The 18,753-nt window shown below is 35.7% G+C and overlaps 1 protein-coding gene across 16 annotated transcripts in view; it reads left to right on the top strand.

Annotated features, from left to right (window-relative positions):
• RAPGEF2 (Rap guanine nucleotide exchange factor 2) overlaps positions 1 to 18,753 on the top strand; it is a 235,011-nt gene that overhangs the window by 134,426 nt on the left and 81,832 nt on the right. For 2 of the 16 annotated variants that reach the window (XM_027597891.2, XM_027597892.2), the window contains exon 1: positions 14,297 to 14,356. The exons of 13 other annotated variants lie outside the window; for them this stretch is intronic. In XM_027597891.2, the coding sequence (XP_027453692.1) occupies positions 14,297 to 14,356 (60 nt within the window). Of the gene's footprint in view, positions 1 to 14,237; positions 14,357 to 18,753 lie in introns of those variants that run through there. One more of the 16 variants, XM_027597890.2, reaches the window with a different exon arrangement.

Here is an 18,753-nt window from a genome sequence, read left to right on the forward strand (position 1 = left end):
CCTTTGGAAAGGAACTGAAAATGTCCCTGCTCCACAGATTTCAAATTGTAGGTGGGTTTCCCTTGATGAAAGCTGAAATGTCCATATGAATATTTTATGGGGTTAGTGGTTACTATAGGTTTGTGTATTATTTCTCACATAGAGAAATGTCTCCTTTAAATAGTCGTCTCATTTTCTTCCCTACTGTATTTTTACCTTTATTGTAAATACCATGTTTGGTAGTTGTTTGAGTATAATATATTAATATCTTAAGAGCTTTTGTTTTGTTTTTAATCTTATAAGTCCACTGGGTTGAATGGCATATATTTTTAAATTTTGGTACAGCAGATTTTTATTTTGCTTTTTGTCATTGAAAAACCTATAAAATATAAGCCATCAAGAAAAATAGGTTTTGTTGTACATTTGTTCTAAGGCAGTCTTTTAGTGAGCACGTTATATGATGAACAATACATTTTGCTTAGGTCTGTCACACTGTTCAGCTGTCCAGGATGATTTCTAAATTTCATCCCTGATTTCTTGTTTCCTAACTTACCCACTTAAGTCTTGGGGGTCAAATGTAGAATGAATAAGTGACTGCCTTATTCTGTTTAATATTTAATTATAGATTTATGGTTATGTGTTGATACTATGAACTGCTACTTTATGGCACAACCAGGAGCTATAATCTTCCATGAATATGATCCATCTGGCCAGTTGTGAACAATTTTAACAATTATAATAGTCTGATATATACGATTAATTATTTGAGTATTATTTAAAAATATCAGCATGGTGGTAATTGAAAATTTCAAAGTGCAACTAAAATATGATTAGGTAAAATACTCTGCCTTTTTTAGAGCTTTTAAGGAGAGGGAAAAATTAGATGTGTGGTTTGGGCTTTGTTCATTTTTTTATGAGAAGGACGATTGAATGTTGTCATCTTGAGCTCATATGGTTATATATCGTAGGCTGACTTCTTTTTCAAGAGAACACTTAAAAAAATTTCTCTGGCATCTAAAATATTTTCTATATTGAGACAATCTTCTATATTTAATTATTTTCCAGGCAAATTTACTTGGAAGCATTGCCTGTCTGGAATATATTTAATTACAATAGAGGGACAGTCTCAATTCTGCTCCTGATTGTGAAGTCTATTGATTAATGCTTCCATTTATAAACATTGTCATTTTTCTCTTAGATTGAAGATTATTCAACCATTATGAAAACCTACACATTTTGATATTTATTTGAAGACATTAGTTTGTTTTTTTTTTTTTTTTGAGAGGGAAAGAGTAGGGGGGAGGGGCAAAGGGAGAGAGGGAGAGAGAATCTTAAGCAGGCTCCATGCCCAGAGCAGAGCCCGACATGGGGCTCAGTCTCAGAACCCTGAGATTATGACTTGAGCTGCAATCAAGAGTTGGATACTTAACCGACCGAGCCACCCAAGACATTGGATCTTAAAAGTGAGAGTGTGTTTGTTAAAAATTAAATTCCTAAAGAGAAAATAGTCTTTAGAAGCAGATAGTATCTCGTATGCCGTAGTATACTTTTTGTACAGTGTAGTATATAATAGGTGCTGAGCAGCATCTTGGTTGTACATTGGTGTCTTTGGATCAAACTAACAAAGTTAGCATTACTGAATATTTCTAGGAGTGGCATTTTTTAAAATTATTATTTATTTATTTATTTTTAAAAATATTTATTTGACAGAGAGACAGAGAGACAGTGAGAGAGGGAACACAAGCAGGGGGAGTGGGGGAGGGAGAAGCAGGCTTCCCGTGAAGCAGGGAGCCCGATGTGGGGCTTGATCCCGGGATTCCGGGATCACAACCTGAGCCGAAGGCAGACGCTTAACTGACTGAGCCACCCAGGCACCTCTAGGAGTGGCAATTTAGATCTACCTACATTAGCAGTTCTACACAAGGATATCTGCACAAGGATATTAATCCTAGCCATCTATAAAGTATTAAGAACTTTGCCCAATGGATTGCCCAAACCTTGAGTGCAATTGACTTTTTAGAATATCTTGGAAGGAATAAAATTTACCCTTATTGAATCCTTATGATATATACCAGTGGCTAGGTATTATCTCATATATTTTGTCAATTAAACTTTGTAGTTCTAAACACTTAGGTGTTGGTGTCTCCACTGATAGGAGATAAGCATGCTAAGGTCAAAGAGGTTAAGTTACATGTTCAATGTCTATGGTACTCAGAGTCAAACCTAGACATCTTTCTTTTCTATTCCTGATATTTAAAATTATTTATTTGAAAAAATGAACTTAACATATTTTGCTCTATGTTACTTGAACTTTAAATTTGATCTCAAAGAGATATGTATCAAATAATTCAGTCACTTTAGATGCCTTTTATTTAAGTACCTTTAAAAGACATAGGCTAGAGCATAGAATGTCCAATGTGAAAAATAATTACTAAATTATATTGGCAGTGATAATAGGCTTTGGTTGATTCATCAGTATTTTTGTTGCAAGTACTTTTCCTTTTCAAACCATCTCTCTCATCAATAAAGCACAGCATTTTTTCCCCCTCTTTAACCTTTAGTTTCATTCCAATGCAGAAATGGGTTTTTACTGTTAAGTAATACCATTTTGTAGCAAAGATGACTATGTAATTAATGTATTTTAAAAGTTAGTTTCACTAATATTATAACTAACAAAAGCCAAATCTTAAAGATTTTTTGTAAGTATGACTTTTTAATGAATCAAAACAACTTACAGTTGTCTGAATGTAGTCATGGTTTTTAGAGATGAAAAAATAAAGTCATAAAATTGTTTGCTTCTGCACCAGAAAATACTGGAAGTTTTGGTAATATTTAAGAATATTGAAAACATATATTAAGTAATTTCAAGGGATTTAAAAAACATTTTGTAAAACTGATTATCTAGTTATGTATAATTTTTATTTTTTTTTAAAAGATTTTATTTATTTGACAGAGACACAGCAAGAGAGGGAACACAAGCAGGGGTAGTGGGAGAGGGAGAAGAAGGCTTCCCGCGGAGCAGGGAGCCCGATGCGGGGCTCGATTCCAGGACCCTGGGAACATGACCTGAGCCGAAGGCAGACGCTTAATGACTGAGCCACCCAGGCGCCCCTCTAGTTATGTATAATTTTTAATCAATTATTGTTAACATTAAGAAAATCATCTTTCACTTACCTTCTTCTAAACTTGGCAACTTTTAATTTATGAGCTAAGGATTTTAAAAATATCTCTAATCTATTGTCTAATTAGCAGTATAATTTTTAAAAAGTAAGAGCATTTTAATATTTCCCTTCTAACTGCCAAAATAAGGAAGACAAATCTCAGAATAAAGGAATAGTTACTAGCAGGAAATCTTATTACAAGACAGATTTTTTCCATTCATTGGTTTTTTTTTTGTTCTATATCATATCATCCCTTTTATCACCGTTTTGCTACCAGCTAATATTTGGTAATAGCTGTATGAGAGGGGCACCTGGGTGGCTCAGTCAGTTAAGCATCTGCCTTCGGCTTAGGTCATGATCCCAGGGTCCTGGAATCAAGTCCTCATTGGACTTCTTGCTCAGCGGGGAGCTTGCTTCTCCCTCTGCTTGTGCTCTGTCTCTAACAAATAAATAAAATCTTAAAAAAAAATAGCTGTTAGATAACCTTAAGAACTTGAAAGGATTTTAGGAATCTCCCAGTCAAACCACTTAATACAATTTATCTTTCTCTATAGAATCACTGACATTCAGCCTCTGCTGTAAGATTTTTAATTGCAACTAGCACTGATATTTGCAAGATAGTCCTTACATAATGTGTCAAAATTGTACCCTAATGCCTAGTACAAAGTAAGGGTTTAGAAAATCATAACAGTTATTATTTATTTAAGGGAAGGGATAATTATGAAGAAACTTTTCCTTATGTTTAGCTGAAATCTGCTTCTTTATAATTTTAGTTCATGGTTCTAGATTTCTTCTAAAGCAACACAAATGAATATTCATATTCCATTTTCACATAATTGTGCTTCAGATAGAAAGATCCTACTACACTAAGCCTCTTTTCTAGGTTAAACATTCCTAACTTCTTGTACTTTCCTAAACACCTTATCATCTAGATTTTCTGCTCTTAGTACAACAGTTACTCATTTTTCTCCTAGGTTATGATGTCTAGAACTGGGTTGCTACCACTTACATAAGGTCCTGCAGTACCCTACAGTGTAGATTATACTAGAACTTTGTCTTCCTTGCTCTGGACATTATATGTCTGATGATGTAACTCATAATTATATGAGTTGTAAGGTATTGTGTATTGGCTCGTATGGAGCTTTTAGCCAGCTCAATTTTATAGATAATTCTTCCCACCTCCTCCCACCCCTGTGAATTGTTCTTCCAGCCTGATATCCCTTATATTGCAATTGTGCAAGTGACATTTTGATAGTATGCGTGTAGATGTTTATATTTATCCCTGTTAAATTTAAATGTTCTGGTTTTAGCCTACTCTCTTCACCTGTCAAATTATTTAAAACACCTAATTTTGTCGGTAAACAAATTGGACATCTTTTATGGTTATGCAATTATCCTGTGTCTGTTTCGTCATCTTAAAGCTGGTATAATAATATTTCACAGGGTAGTTTGGAAGAGTTTAAGTGGAATCACTTATGCATTCATTCTTTTTTTGAGTAATTACTGTGTGTTAAGCGTAAGAGATAAAGCATAATTTGTCATTAACAATATCAAATAAATAAAATGTATGGCCTCTGCCTTCAACTAACTGACATTCCAGTTTGTGATCAATAGTCCCCTTTTTGTTCAATAAAAATGGAGGAATAATTAACAATTCATGTGCTCATTTAAATATATTAATTATAAGGGAATATGTTACATGGCAAATTAGTAATAAAGGTAATAATTGCTATGGAATTTTGAGTGTTGCTTTGTGAAATACTGTAGTAGGGAGCCCACATTGAGTACCAGTGTATAAGGACTTCACCTCTATAACTGAGCATATCAAGATAAAGTCCGGAATTTTCTTAAAATAGGTTCTAGGAAAATAAATAAGCTTTGTTAAATAAGCTATTAAAGTCTATTCATTTTTCAGATAAATGCATTGGAAAAGCCCCATGCTTCATGTTGGAATTTCTCACTGACTTATAGGCTACTTTATTTTCTTTTTCTGCATGTGTCCCATCTCATGTTATCTTTTAATCTTTCTCTTCTAACATGCATCATGTAAATATTGGGCATATTTATTATGGCTAGGTTACTATGTTAATTTTCCAATTATCAATCAAAAGTATCACAAACAGTATATTGTCAGGAACTTTTTTTATTAAAGAAAGAAATAGCCTATAAAAGCCACCCAAAAACTGCTAGAACTGATAAATGAATTCAAATAAAAGGTTACAAAATCAGTCTACAGAAATTTGTTGCATTTCTGTACACCAATAATGAAGCAGCAGAAAGAGAAGTTAAGGAAACAATCCCATTTACAATTGCACCAAAATAATAGGATACCTAATAATAAACCTAACCAAAGAGGTGAAAGACCTGTCTCTGAAAACTGTAAAACAATGATGAAAGAAATTCAAGATGACACAAAGAAATGGAAAGATATTCCATGCTTATGGATTAGAAGAACAAATACTGTTAAGACATCTATACGGCCGAAAGCAATCTAGATGTTCAGTGCAATTCCTATCAAAATACGAAAAGCATTTTTCACAGAACTAGAACAAACAATCCTAGAATTTGTATGGAACCACAAAAGACCCTGAATAGCCAAAGCAATCATGAAAGAACAAAGCTGGAGGTATCACAATTCTTGACTTCAACTTATATTACAAAACAGTGGTAATCAAAACAGTATAGTACTGGCACAAAAATAGACACATAGGTCAGTGGCACAGAACAGAAAACCCAGAAATAAACCCACAATTATATGGTCAATTAATCTTTGACAAAGCAGGAAAGAATATCCAATGGGAAAAAGACAGATTCTTCAACAAATGGTATTGGAAAACTGGACAGCAACATGCAAAAGGAAAAAACTGAGCCACTTTCTTACACCATATATAAAAATGAATTCAAAAGAATGAAAGACCTAAATGTGAGACCTGAAACCATCAAAATCCTAGCAGAGAGCATAAGACAGTAACTTCTCTGACCTCAAAGATTTTTTTCTAGATAAGTCCTCTGAGGCAAGGGAAACAAAAGCAAAAATAAACTATTGGGACTGTATCAAAATAAAAAGCTTCTGCACAGCAAAGGAGGCAAAGAACAAAACTAAGAGGCAACCTCTGGAATGGGAGAAGATATTTGCAAGTGACATATCTAAAAAAGGTTAGTGTCCAAAATATATAAAGAGCTTATAAAAAAAATGGACAGAAGACATGAACAGACATTTTTCCAAAGAAAACATACATATGGCAACAAGCACATGAAAAGATGCTCAACATCACTAATCATGCAAATCAACACTACAATGACATATCACCTTACACCTGTCAAGAATGGCTAAAATCAACAACACAAAAAACAACAGGTGTTAATGAGGATGTGGGGAAAGGGGAACCCTCATGCACTAATGGTGGGAATGCACACTGGTACAGCCACTCTGGAAAATAGTATGGAGGTTCCCCAGAAAGTTTAAAATAGAACTACTTACTCTGTGATCCAGCAGTTGCACTACTGGGTATTTACCCAAAGAATACAAAAACAATTCAGAGGGATTCATACATCCCTATGTTTATAACAGCATTATTTACAATAGCCAAGATATCGAAGCAGCCCAAGTGTCAATCCATTGATGAATGTATAAAGAAGTAGTGTATATATACACATAATATATACAATGGAATATTATTCAGCCATCAAAAAGAATAAAATCTTGCCATTTTCAGTGACATGGATGGAGTTAGAGAGTATAATGCTAAGCGAAATAAGTCAGAGAAAGACAAATGCCATATGATTTCACTCATATGTGATTTAAAAAATAAATGAGGAAAGGGAAAAAGAGAATGAGAGAGAAAGAAAGGGAGGGAGGGAGGAAGGGAGAGAAACCGAGAAACAGACTCTTAACTATAGAGAACAAACTGATGGTACCAGAGGGGAGGTGGGTGGGGGATGGGTGAAATAGGTAATGGGGATTTAGGAGTGCACTTGTCATGATGGGCACCAGATGATTAAAATAAAAACAAGAAAAAGAGAAAAAAGTTGAGAAGAAAAAAGAAAGAGCCTAAAGGTTTCTTTGGAACCTGTCTTTGAACTATATCTGGGTGAAAGTTTTGGACTCTTAGTTTGGTCTTTCTGGTACTAAGTGTTAATTGAAGTAACAGGTTCCCAGTATTTGTGAAACCTGTATTTAAATTCAGCTCAGTATTTACTCAACAATTATTATGTATCAGGCATTGTGTTGATATCTTTCATGTATTTCATAACTAAATTATTTTTTTAATTTTTTAATTTAAAAATTATTTTTAATAATGAACCAAAGTACCATTTTTATTTGGTCAAAGTAGAAAAAAATAAAATTGTCTATGAAAGCTTTAGGAGGATGTGCGTGGAAGATGTGTCTGAGGTATACTCAGGGATGGATAGAATAGATTATGTGAGATGTAGGATTGAGTTATGGTATAAAGAATCTTTAGATAATCAACTCTTCCTTTGAAATCGTAGTACTGATGGGGGGGATATACTGGGTTTAGGAAGAGAAGAAAAACTTCTGACCATACCTCCTACAATAACTTTATTTTGTGTTGGCTTAGTGCTTAATTTGTTTGGTGTATCCATAGAGAAAACAGCATTTTAAAATGTCATTTCTTTGGTGAACAATAAAATATTAGAAATGAGATTTGTAAAATTTCTTGTTCCTGGATATCAAAGAGTAAATTCTTTTACCTTCTCCCACAGAATCTCTCCAAAACTCTATAGTTTTTCCTCTCAGGTTGGGGGAATAGGGAGGAAATCAATATATAGTGGATAAGCGAAGTAAATGATATTAGAGACCTGGAGTTTTATTTTGTATTCTTCCAAACTACCAAACCTATAATTTTATAGTTTATTTTCTATGAAAGATGAATACATTATTTTATTGCTTTCCTTGACTTATGACCAAGCTTAATTAAAATATTTGTAAAGCACATTGAGATCTATGGATAAAAGAGTATAGATACTATAAATAAATAAACATAATTCTAAATGTGGTTAATAATTACTGAGAACAGTCCATTTTTTCTGTTTCATAGTAATTAAAAATCAAACACAATAGGTGGAAAAAATATGAATGAATACAATGACATTAAATTTAGCATGGAAAGGCCTTACATAAGTAGTTTCCTGAACTATGAATGTAATCTCTGTCTTTTGGATCACTGTTACCAATAAGTTGGAAGTTATTAGATGTTCTTGACACAAGTCAGAAGGTTGTTACATGGTCCTTTTTCTGGCTGGATCTATTTAATGCTACTTGTCAAATTTAGATGGTTAAGGAATGGAGCAGATAAAACTCAAATTAAGGCTACTTCAAGGTGAGTGTAAGTTCTTGTTTGTATAAAATCTGTAATGGGATTCTCTTAAATCATCAGTTTATATTTTATTTCTCAAGCAGCGTTTGGCATATTATAGCCTGGCATAATTGTGTTTCAATGCACAAGGTAGTAGGAATAGTAAAATTTCAATATTACAGTCATGAGTTTTAAGATATGTAGGTTGTAGGCACGGAGCCAGATTGTGAGAGAAATCACATCAAGTCTCGGCACAGAAAAGCAACGGTGCCTGAGGATGTGTGATTTTCTGACATCACCTATCAGGTTTTCCCATTTAGTTTCCTTCTTGAGAGAAGTGACACATTTTCCCAGAGAGGCAAGCAATGGCAAACCTTCACATGTAAGGTCAGACACTATCAGCATGGGGCTAATTTGACTTAAACTTGGAGGAGAGTTTTTGTCACATGGACACATGGACATGTGGGACATGGGCTAGATGGATGGAAGTTGTAGAACTTGATTATTTAGTTCTTGGTTTGCCATTAACTCTGTGTGTGTGTGTGTGTGTGTGTGTGTGTGTGTGTGTGTGTGTGTGTGGTAGAATATACACGACATTTAAACTTACCATTTTAACCATTTTTAAGTGTATATAGTTCAGTGGTACCAAGTACATTCCCATTGTTTCATAACCATTGCCACCACCCATCTCCAGAATTTTTTCATCCCCACAAGCTGAAACTCCATACTCATTACACAATAACTCCTTCTTAGCCCCTTACCCCAGGCCCTGGCAACCACCATTCTCCTTTTGGTCTATGAATTTAACTACTAGTCTAGATACTTCATGTAAGTGGAGTCCTACAGTGTTTGTCTTTTTGTGGCTGGATTTTTTTCACTTAACATAGCATCTTCCAGGTTTATTCTTGTAACTTGTAACAGAATTTTATTTCTTTTAAAGACTGAGTAATATCCCATGATAGGTATATACTACATTTTGTTTACATGTTCATTTATAGATGGACACTTGACTTGGATTGCTTCTACCTTTTGATACTATGTACTTTTTTAAAAAACTATTTTTTAGAGCAGTTTAGGTTTACAATAAAATTGGGAGAAAGGTACAGAGATTTTTCATACATCTCCCACCCCCACACATGCATAGCCTCCCCCATTATCAACATCACTCACCAGAATGGTCCATTTTTAAACTCTCAATATGAACTTACATTGACACATCACATTTACCCAAAGTCCATAGTTTACCTGAGGGTTCACTCTTGATGTTGTACATTCAGTGGGTTTGGACGAATGTACAAAGACATATTATCCTTCAACATAATATCATACTGAGTATTTTCTTTGTTCTAAAAATCTTCTGTGCTCTACCTATTCATCACCCCTGGCAACCACTGATCTTTTTATTGCCTCCATAGTTTTGCCTTTTCCAGAATGTCATATAGTTGGAATCATACAGTATTCAGCCTTTTCAGATTGGCTTCCTTCACTTAGTAATATGCATTTAAGTTTCCTTCATGTTTTTACATGGTTTGATAGCTCATTTCTTTTTAGTGCTGAATAATACTCCATTGTCTTGATGTACTACCATTTATTTATCTGTTCAAGATTTTGGCAATTTTGAATAAAGCTGTTTTAAACATTTGTAGTTTTTTGTGTAGACATAAGTTTTTATTTTTTTTTAAGATTTTATATGTTTATGTGAGAGAGAGCAGAGTGAGAGAGAGAGAGCACAAGCTGGGGGGAGGAGCGGAGGGAGAGGGAGAAGGAGATTCCCCGATGAGCAGGGAGCTTGATGCAGGGCTCAATCCCAGGACTTTGGGATCATGACCTGAGCTGAAGGCAGACGCTTGCTTAACTGACTGAGCCACCCAGGTGCCCCGACATAAGTCTTTAACTCCTTTGAGTAAATATCAAGGAGTGTGATTGTTGGATCACATTATAAGTATGTTTAGTTTCATAAGAAACTAAACCTCACTATCTTCCAAAGTGGCTGTACCATTTTGCCTTCCTGCCAGCAATGAGTGAAGTTCCCATTGCTCCACATCCTCACCAGCATTTGGTGTTGTCAGTGTTTTGAATTTTGACCATTCTAATAGGTATGTGGTGGTATCTCACTCTTGTTTTAGTTTTCATTTCCCTGATGACATATGATGTGGAGCATCTTTTCATTTGCTTATTTTTCATTTGTATATCTTCTTTGGTGAGGTGTCTTTTAAGGTCTTTGGCCTATTCATCAAGTTTTGTCTTACTCTTGGGTTTTAAGAGTTCTTTGTATATTTTGGATAAGAGTTCTTTATCGGATGTGTCTTTTGCAAATATTTATTCCTGATCTGTGACTTGTCTTCTGATTTTCTTAATACTGTTTTTTACAGAGCAGAAGTTGTTCATTTTAATGAATTCTAGCTTAACAATTATTTCTTTCATGGATTGTGTTTTGGTGTTGTATCTAAAAAGGTATCACCATACCCAACTTGATCTAGGTTTTCTCCTGTTATTTTGTAGGAGTTTTATAATTTTGCATTTTACATTTAGGTCTGTGATAATGTTGAATTAATTTTTGTGAAGGGCATAAAGTCTGTGTCTAGATTCATTTAGTTATTGCATGTGGATGTCCAGTTGTTCCAGCACCATTTGTTGGAGAGACTGTCTTTGCTGTATTATATTGCCCTTGCTCCTTTGTCAAAGATCAGTGCCATTTACTTTTAGCATTCATTTGTTTATGGTAGAAAAGCATTTGGGATTTTGATAAGAACTAGTTTACAAGATCAAATATGGTTTTGCTAATGTCCATTCCTGATCACTGAAGATTTTACTCGTTCAGAAAAGGTGAGAGCCTCTGATGTGTACCATGCTAGGGGCTGCAGGTACAGTGGCTACACACAAACATGATTCCAGCCATCACAGAGATTAAGTGTAGCAGGGGAAGTAGACACTAACTACTTAAATAATTCCATGATTAAATGTAAAATTAGAACTGTAATAAGCATTATAGGGAAGTGATACACAATATCATGATAAATTTGAGGGCATTTCACCAGTGGTTTTTAGGGGTGGATTAAGAATCAATCAGGAGAAGGAGGGTGAAGGAATGTTCTAGGCAGAGGAAACAATGTGTAGAAAGGCTTTTTTGCTCATGCAAGGAAACAAGAGCAGCCCAGGTGACCTGGAGGGCATGAGCATGGTATAACTCGTAAAAACATATACAAATCTCACACACTGTAATAGGAGTTTTAGTCTGTATGCTGAGAGCAATGAGAAGCCTTTGATACGTTTTAATTTAAAAAAGGGCTCAATAGATTAAGTTGAAGTGACCAGACTTTAGTTTTTAAAAGATCTCAGGAGGAGTATGTTAAATGGAGAAGGGTGGGTGGGGTAAAAATTGAATCCAGACAGTTCAATAAAGAGACTTTTGCAATTCTTATGGCAAAAAGTAATGAGTGGGATGATAGCAGCAGAAATGAAGAGAAATTTAAGTTTGAGAAAAGGTAGAGAATTAATGGGATATTGTGATGGATTGGGCATGGAGAAAGGTGTTAAGGATAACTCGTAGATTATATAAATTATACAACAGAACCATAATGGTCCTTTATTGAAGAAGTGCATGGGATGAGGAAACGGTGGAAGCCAAAAAGGTAATTCTTGAGAAATTTGGTTGTGAAGTGGGTTAGTGTGAAGACATTAGACTGTAGCCATGGGAAAATGTAGGGTCTAAAGAAGGTTTCTGTTCTTTGTTTTGTTCTTGAGATGTGAGAAACTTGAACATATTTAAAAGCCAGTGAAGAGACCTGCTAGTTGTGGGGGAGAGGTGGAATATAGGTGGGAAAGAAGGGATAATAGATAATATAATAAGTCTATGAAAGGGGTATACTGGGGATGGGCAGGAGAGAAGGATCTCAAATAGTCATGGGCAGGGAAGACGGTCCAAAATAGTCATGTGGAGGGAATGGTTGCCTTTAGATAATGAGAGGGGAAAAGAAAAGAAAATAGTATGGGTGCAGTTTTAAGTAGACAAGAAACACAAATCAGCAAGCACTGACAATTCCAAAGTCAATTATTAAAGTTGCTAGATTTTCCATATCTGTTTTCTATTATGTATGCCATTTATAGACAGTCTTGACAAGAGAAATTGACCAGTACTTTAGAGTTAAAATGTCCTTATTCTTTGTCAGCTATAATGCTGTCTTTCAAGTAACCTGCTAATCCAGATGAAATTAAGAGTTTATGGTAGAATAACATATCCTCATTAAATTTAAACTCTACCTCTAAAAGTTTGATTTTTTTTAACTAGTAAGTGTATTTATTTTGTTATTATTTGCAATGTGCTATGTGCGTGCATGTGTGTGTGTATGGGTGTTTGTGAAAATCACATCTTCTAAATTTATATAAAGCTGTTAAATGTGCATTTTGTAAATTTTTGATAGATACTTGCTTCCTGTAGCACAGTAATGTTTGAGGGTGGGGAAGAGGTCACATCCATTCTCTTATCTTCCGACTGGTGAAAAATCATATTTTAGTTCAAAGCTGTTCAAGTAAGTCCTTGCTCCGTTTTCCCACCCTGTCTTCAGTGATATTATTTGGAGTCAGCAATCAATGGATTCCATCCCTCTGAGACTTGCTTAACCTACAGCCGCTGATATAATACAGGCAAGAGCTTGTTACTTTATCTGAATTGTCCATCGCTACCTTAATGAGTGAAATGGTTAAGTAGAGGAGGGGGCGAGTCTTAAGGAATGTGTGTACCATTTGAGCTGAATATCTCAGTGTATGTAGAGAGAGGGAGGGTGAGAGAGAAATCCACTTACATCACTAGAACTGCATTGAGTGTGAGCCTTGCAGGTTAAGAGACAGACTACAGTGTCTTGCTTTCTGCAGGAAGCAGCAATGCCGTTTGTTCCCTAAGAGGAATTTTTTATTTAGAAAAGGAAGCTTTCTCTCTACCCAGGAAATGGCTTTCCTTGTGCGTTGCTATGCCAACTGCCTGCAGCCATGGTCCTCCAAAGTAAGCACAATAATGTAATTATATTGGTGTATTGCATTCAGACTCATGATTCTCGAGATTGTGTGTGTGCATGTGTTGTGTTTCTGTTAGTGACTCTCTTGCTAGCAGTCATGCTTGTGTTGACTGTGAGGGACAGACATCATTAAATTAAATGTCCATCAGTGTCATGCTGCTAAGATTAATTGTGCAAACTTGGTTAGTGGAGTGGGACAGAGATCACTGGTCACCACTCTGTCAGCATCATTAGCAGCTAGGGAGGAGGTCCCGATTCACATGCTCTGCCCTGATTTTTTTCTTTCTTTCTTTTCCTTTTTTCTTTTTTCCTTGGTTGGAGGGGTCCGTATGTGTGATTGCAAATGAAACAAGAGTATTAACAATGCTTGGCTGAATGCTAGAGACTGGTTCTTATACCACCCTGACTAATATAATTCTGTATTAAGCCTTTTTGAGGGGAGTCTGTGTGCAGTCAGCCATTTTAGCTTTTTTTTTTTCTTCTTTTCTTTTGCCTCTTGCTCTTCAATCTCAGAAATGATCTTGTTCTCTTGGAAGAGTGAGAGCTGTATAAGGTTTCCTCTGTCTTGTCATAGCCTAAGGTGTTTAGAGTTTCAGTGTTATAAAAATGGAGACGAACACTGTTGTTCGGATTCCTTTTCTGGTCTACAAGTGTGAGAGGTTTTTTAAGCTCACCAGTAGTGACACTTTCAGCTGCAGCTTGGTTTCCTCCTCTCTTTTTTTTTTTTTCTTTTTCTTTTTTAATTTAATGCTGTAGAGGGTGACTTGCCATCCATGAGAGATTGGTACATGATGTGTAAATTCAGTTCAGCATATGTTTCTTCATTATGAAACCACTAGCAATCCCAGCTAACCATGGAGTTATGGGCCAGCAGGAGAAACATTCAGTAAGTATCGCAAATGCTGCTTGTGCTTTAAAAGCACGTCAGAGAGAATTGCTTTAAAATGGGAATTATTGCTGCTTCTATTCAGGGAAAACAGGTTTTTTAGAGGGTGTGATATAGTGTGCTTGGAGGAGGGAGGGTAAGTTATGGCTGGCTCGTGCTTCCAATTTTGTTGTAATTTTTAAAAATTTTAAACAAGATCAATTCATTTAAGGCAAAATAATTGCCTTAAATTTCTGTCATCAGAAATGAGAACTAGACAATTCAGCTTTAAGACTCAGAGAGTTTTTTTAAAAAATGTTTTTTATAGTTGAATTTAATGAGAGATCACGAAAAGGGTTATTGGGAACAGACGTCTGGTAAGGAATTCACATGTAGGTTTGAGGGAGGGAGGGAGAGCTCTGGGTATTGATTTGGTAATAAAACGTTTGGTCAGTGGGACTCGTCTGACTTCTTAACGTGCATTAATAGGTGATAAAAACAGAGAATAATTTTTTTAATGCCACAAGTATTGCTTCTTTATAATTGATCCCATGAGTCAGCTATGCATTTGTCATGCTGAAATCCCACAGGCAGCTACTGCTGTTTGTGGGAAACACTTTTCTATGGTTAACACCAAGTCTGAGCCTCCTGTTTCAGGAATGGGAGTGCTACTTTTATGTCACCGTGTTGGAAGTTTTCTGCCATCACACGAAGTCATATTTTTATCTCTCTCTCTCTCTCTCTCTCTATTTTTTAAATTCCCCAAATGAAAATGTATAAATTTAGGCGGCTTATAGAGTAGTCTAAAGTATTTTTGAATTGCCTATTTTTATACCCTAGCATATAGAAAGTATTCTATTAGGGTGTAGGAATTATCTTTTATGTATTCTAAAAAGGATAATATGTTAAACTGCAAAAATGGAGATAGATCACTAAGGCTTTGAAAATTTATAGAGAGGAGGCCATGAATTTAGAATATTTAGATGCTTAGGTTTATGGGTATAGTTTGGTTTTGTTCATCCTTATGAACAAAATTGTAAATTAAATCCAAGAGATTTTCGTTGAGAAAGTGACTCTGAAGGCACTATCTCACTCTTTCCAGTGAACCACAGGATGCTCTTAGGGCACTATCTCTGGTGGAAACATGTTATGATGCTGTGCTTAGAGCCCAGCCCCTTCATAATGAAATCCTAATGGTACCTCACTAATTAAATCTCTTTGGGTCAGATCCAGGAAAAGACCAGCCTTATACTTAATTTCACTAATAGGAAAGGTTGTTACAGAAAAGTTCTACTGTAGTTTGATTTTCTTAACAGGGCCTTTGAAATTAAGCTCCTCTGTAGTCATGGTCCCTCCAGGTAAAAGTGAGAATATTACTTAAGACTACTTGAGGAACCTTTGAAGGAAAGTTTAAACTACAGGTTCCTTGTCTACCTTTTTCATATAGCCTTTCTCAAAATGCAGGGAGGGGGTATTTAAATTAATAATATAATTTTAGTGAACAAGGAAAATTGTTAAAGTTATTTACTGGTGGTGGCGGTGGGTGGAGTATTACTAGATTTGTGACAACAAGATCACTTGGGACAGATAACACCAAAGAGTGGGTAAGCTGCAGCACCTAGTATACTATTCTGTAAGCATGTTTGTTTCCTGACAAGTGCTTTATGTATATTTTACTGAAATTTAGGGTAACGCTATGACAAAAGTCACTGCAGCCATAAAATAGCCTTGAATCAAGCAATTTCTAAAAAACATGTGAGTGGTATTTCCCATGATACTTTTACAAGTTGCAATACTAGAACTGGCCATCATAGATCATCACGTGCGGCAGAGCTGGTAGCCTATGGTGTCAAGATCTTGCTCTGTACTCGTTGATGAGTTTTTTGGTTATCTAGGCTTTGCTGTATAATGAGCAGACCTTTAAGATTTTAATTTACAAGGAGTTGCATAGGAGAATAATTACTCTGGCTCTCACATAACAGGTGACTCAGTAAACTGCTGAGCAAAAATTAGTGAGAATGCCCCTCTTTTGACCTATGAGGCTTTATGAGAATAATGTCAGAGCTCATTTTAAATGAGAAAAATCTAGTAAATTCATGTATACTTCCGTTTTTGCTTCTACAAAAGTTGCAGCTTCTTTTTTCTTATTATGTTACGTTAATTACCATGCATTACATCATTAGTTTTTGATGTAGTGTTCCATGGTTCATTGTTTGCATATAACACCCAGTGATCCATTCAATACGTGCCCTCCTTAATACCCATCACCAGGCTGACCCATCCCCCCACCTTCCTCCCCCCCAGAACCCTCAGTTTGTTTCTCAGAGTCCATAGTCTCTCATGGTTCGTCTCCCCCTCCGATCCCCCCCCCTTCATTTTTCCCTCCCTACTATCTTTTTTTTTTTTAACATATAATATATTATTTGTTTCAGGGGTACAGGTCTGTGATTCATCAGTCTTACACAATTCACAGTGCTCACCATAGCACATACCCTCCCCAATGTCTGTCACCCAGCCACCCCATCCCTCCCACCCCCCACCACTCCAGCAACCCTCAGTTTGTTTCCTGAGATTAAGAATTGCTCATATCAGTGAGATCATATGATACATGTCTTTCTCTGATTGACTTATTTTGCTTAGCATAGTACCCTCTAGTTCTATCCACATCGTTGCAAATGGCAAGATTTCATTCCTTTTGATGGCTGCATAATATTCCATTGTATATGTATACACCACATCTTAGGGTTGCGGCCCTTTAAGTGGCTTCGCTTCTTTGACAATAGAAGGCAGTGAGAAACTAAAAAGCAAAAATGTTAAATTGGGTGCTTTTAAAAGAGCCGTGATTGGGCACTAGTAGTAAACTCACTTATTCTGCTTTGTCAGGATTTTTCAGATCTTATGGGCTTTTATTCTTTATTTCTGGCTAATTCAGCGCATATCTCAGTTCCTGGCACATAGTAGGTGCACAATTAGTACTGTTGAATTTGTCATTTAATTGTATTTTTGGATTAATGAAGTCTCATTTAACCCTCTAAACTAGTAAATTTCACATATTTTTATTACATCTCCTCCCTGTCCCAGTTCTAGATAGTCGGTTGATAACACTGAGATGAGAATACCTGTTGTGTCACTGACAATGTACCTGGCACTGGGCTATAGCCTTACAGTCATCTAGTGCCTTCAGTTAGTCTTCAGAGGGATCTTCTGGTTTTGTGAATTTTGAAAATAAGATGCATTTTAAAAATGTATGATAAAACTGCACTTTCCAAAAGACTACTGTTGAGCACTAGTTGAACAGACTGTGAATAGATATTTCATGAAAAAAGTTTTAAAAGCTCAGTAAGTTGGGGAAAGCCTTAGGATGGCATTAAAGGCATCATTACTCTGTTTACCAACTGTTTTTTAACCTGCCTCTCCCCTTTTTGCCTGCCTCGGGTTATCTAATGGGAAGGGTGTTCCTTGAGCGTTCTTTTAAAAGTTCCGCGCTATACGGTAACTTTGAATCTTTGCAGATTTTTAAATGAATTCCTTAAAATAAATCAACTTAATACTTGTAATAATATCCCTTATTCAATAATCCCTTTTCCAGTTGTGCATTTTTCTAGAAATTACTGGTATAAGTAGTGAGCTGTACTTAACGGTAGATAAAACCTCAGTCATGATTGAATAATAATTTTAAAAAGTGGTGTACATAAGAAAACGCTTTACTTAAATGCATGGAATAAATCAAAATAGCTGTTGTTTATTGAGCACTTATTGTATGACAGGAACTGAATATTATCTGACTTAATTATTACAACAACCCACTAAAGAAAGGTGTATTGTCACCTTTTTAGAGGTAATGAAACTGAGGCTTAGCAGGACAAAAATAAACTTTTCCAATGTCTATTAAGTGGTGGAGCCATCATGGGCCAGGTTTGTCTGGTTTCATAGCCCTGCTTTAACCACAAACCTATACTACTTCTCTTTAGAGTACATTAGGTGTGTAGACTCCATCATTATGAGAGCTGGTATTAATCAGTGGAATACGTAACTTGAAAAAAATGTTTGCTTTTCTCCTGCTACTCTTTTTCCTGGTGTTTGTGACATTCCAAGCACTGTCAACATAAAAAAGCAACAATGTCATGATCAAAATTATTGTATAAAACTTTCATAAAAGTAGTTTTATAAAGCTACTTATTACTTTGTGCAATTTTGATGTTATCTTGAGACTTGAGTTGGGATGATCAGGAATAGATGGCATTTAGCTCAGTTCCTTCCTCTTTCTGCTTTTCTGTGTTTGGCCTTATCACACACATACCTTTTTATTTTTGCTGCTTAACCCTTTAAACATAACCTTCATGCCTCAACTTCCGCCATTCCCTTTGTAACTTGTGACAGACTGACCTTGGCCACTTGTGCTTCATTAGAAGCACTGA

The sequence above is a fragment of the Zalophus californianus genome, chromosome 2, assembly GCF_009762305.2.
Source record: "Zalophus californianus isolate mZalCal1 chromosome 2, mZalCal1.pri.v2, whole genome shotgun sequence".
In the NCBI taxonomy this organism is placed as follows: domain Eukaryota; kingdom Metazoa; phylum Chordata; class Mammalia; order Carnivora; family Otariidae; genus Zalophus; species Zalophus californianus.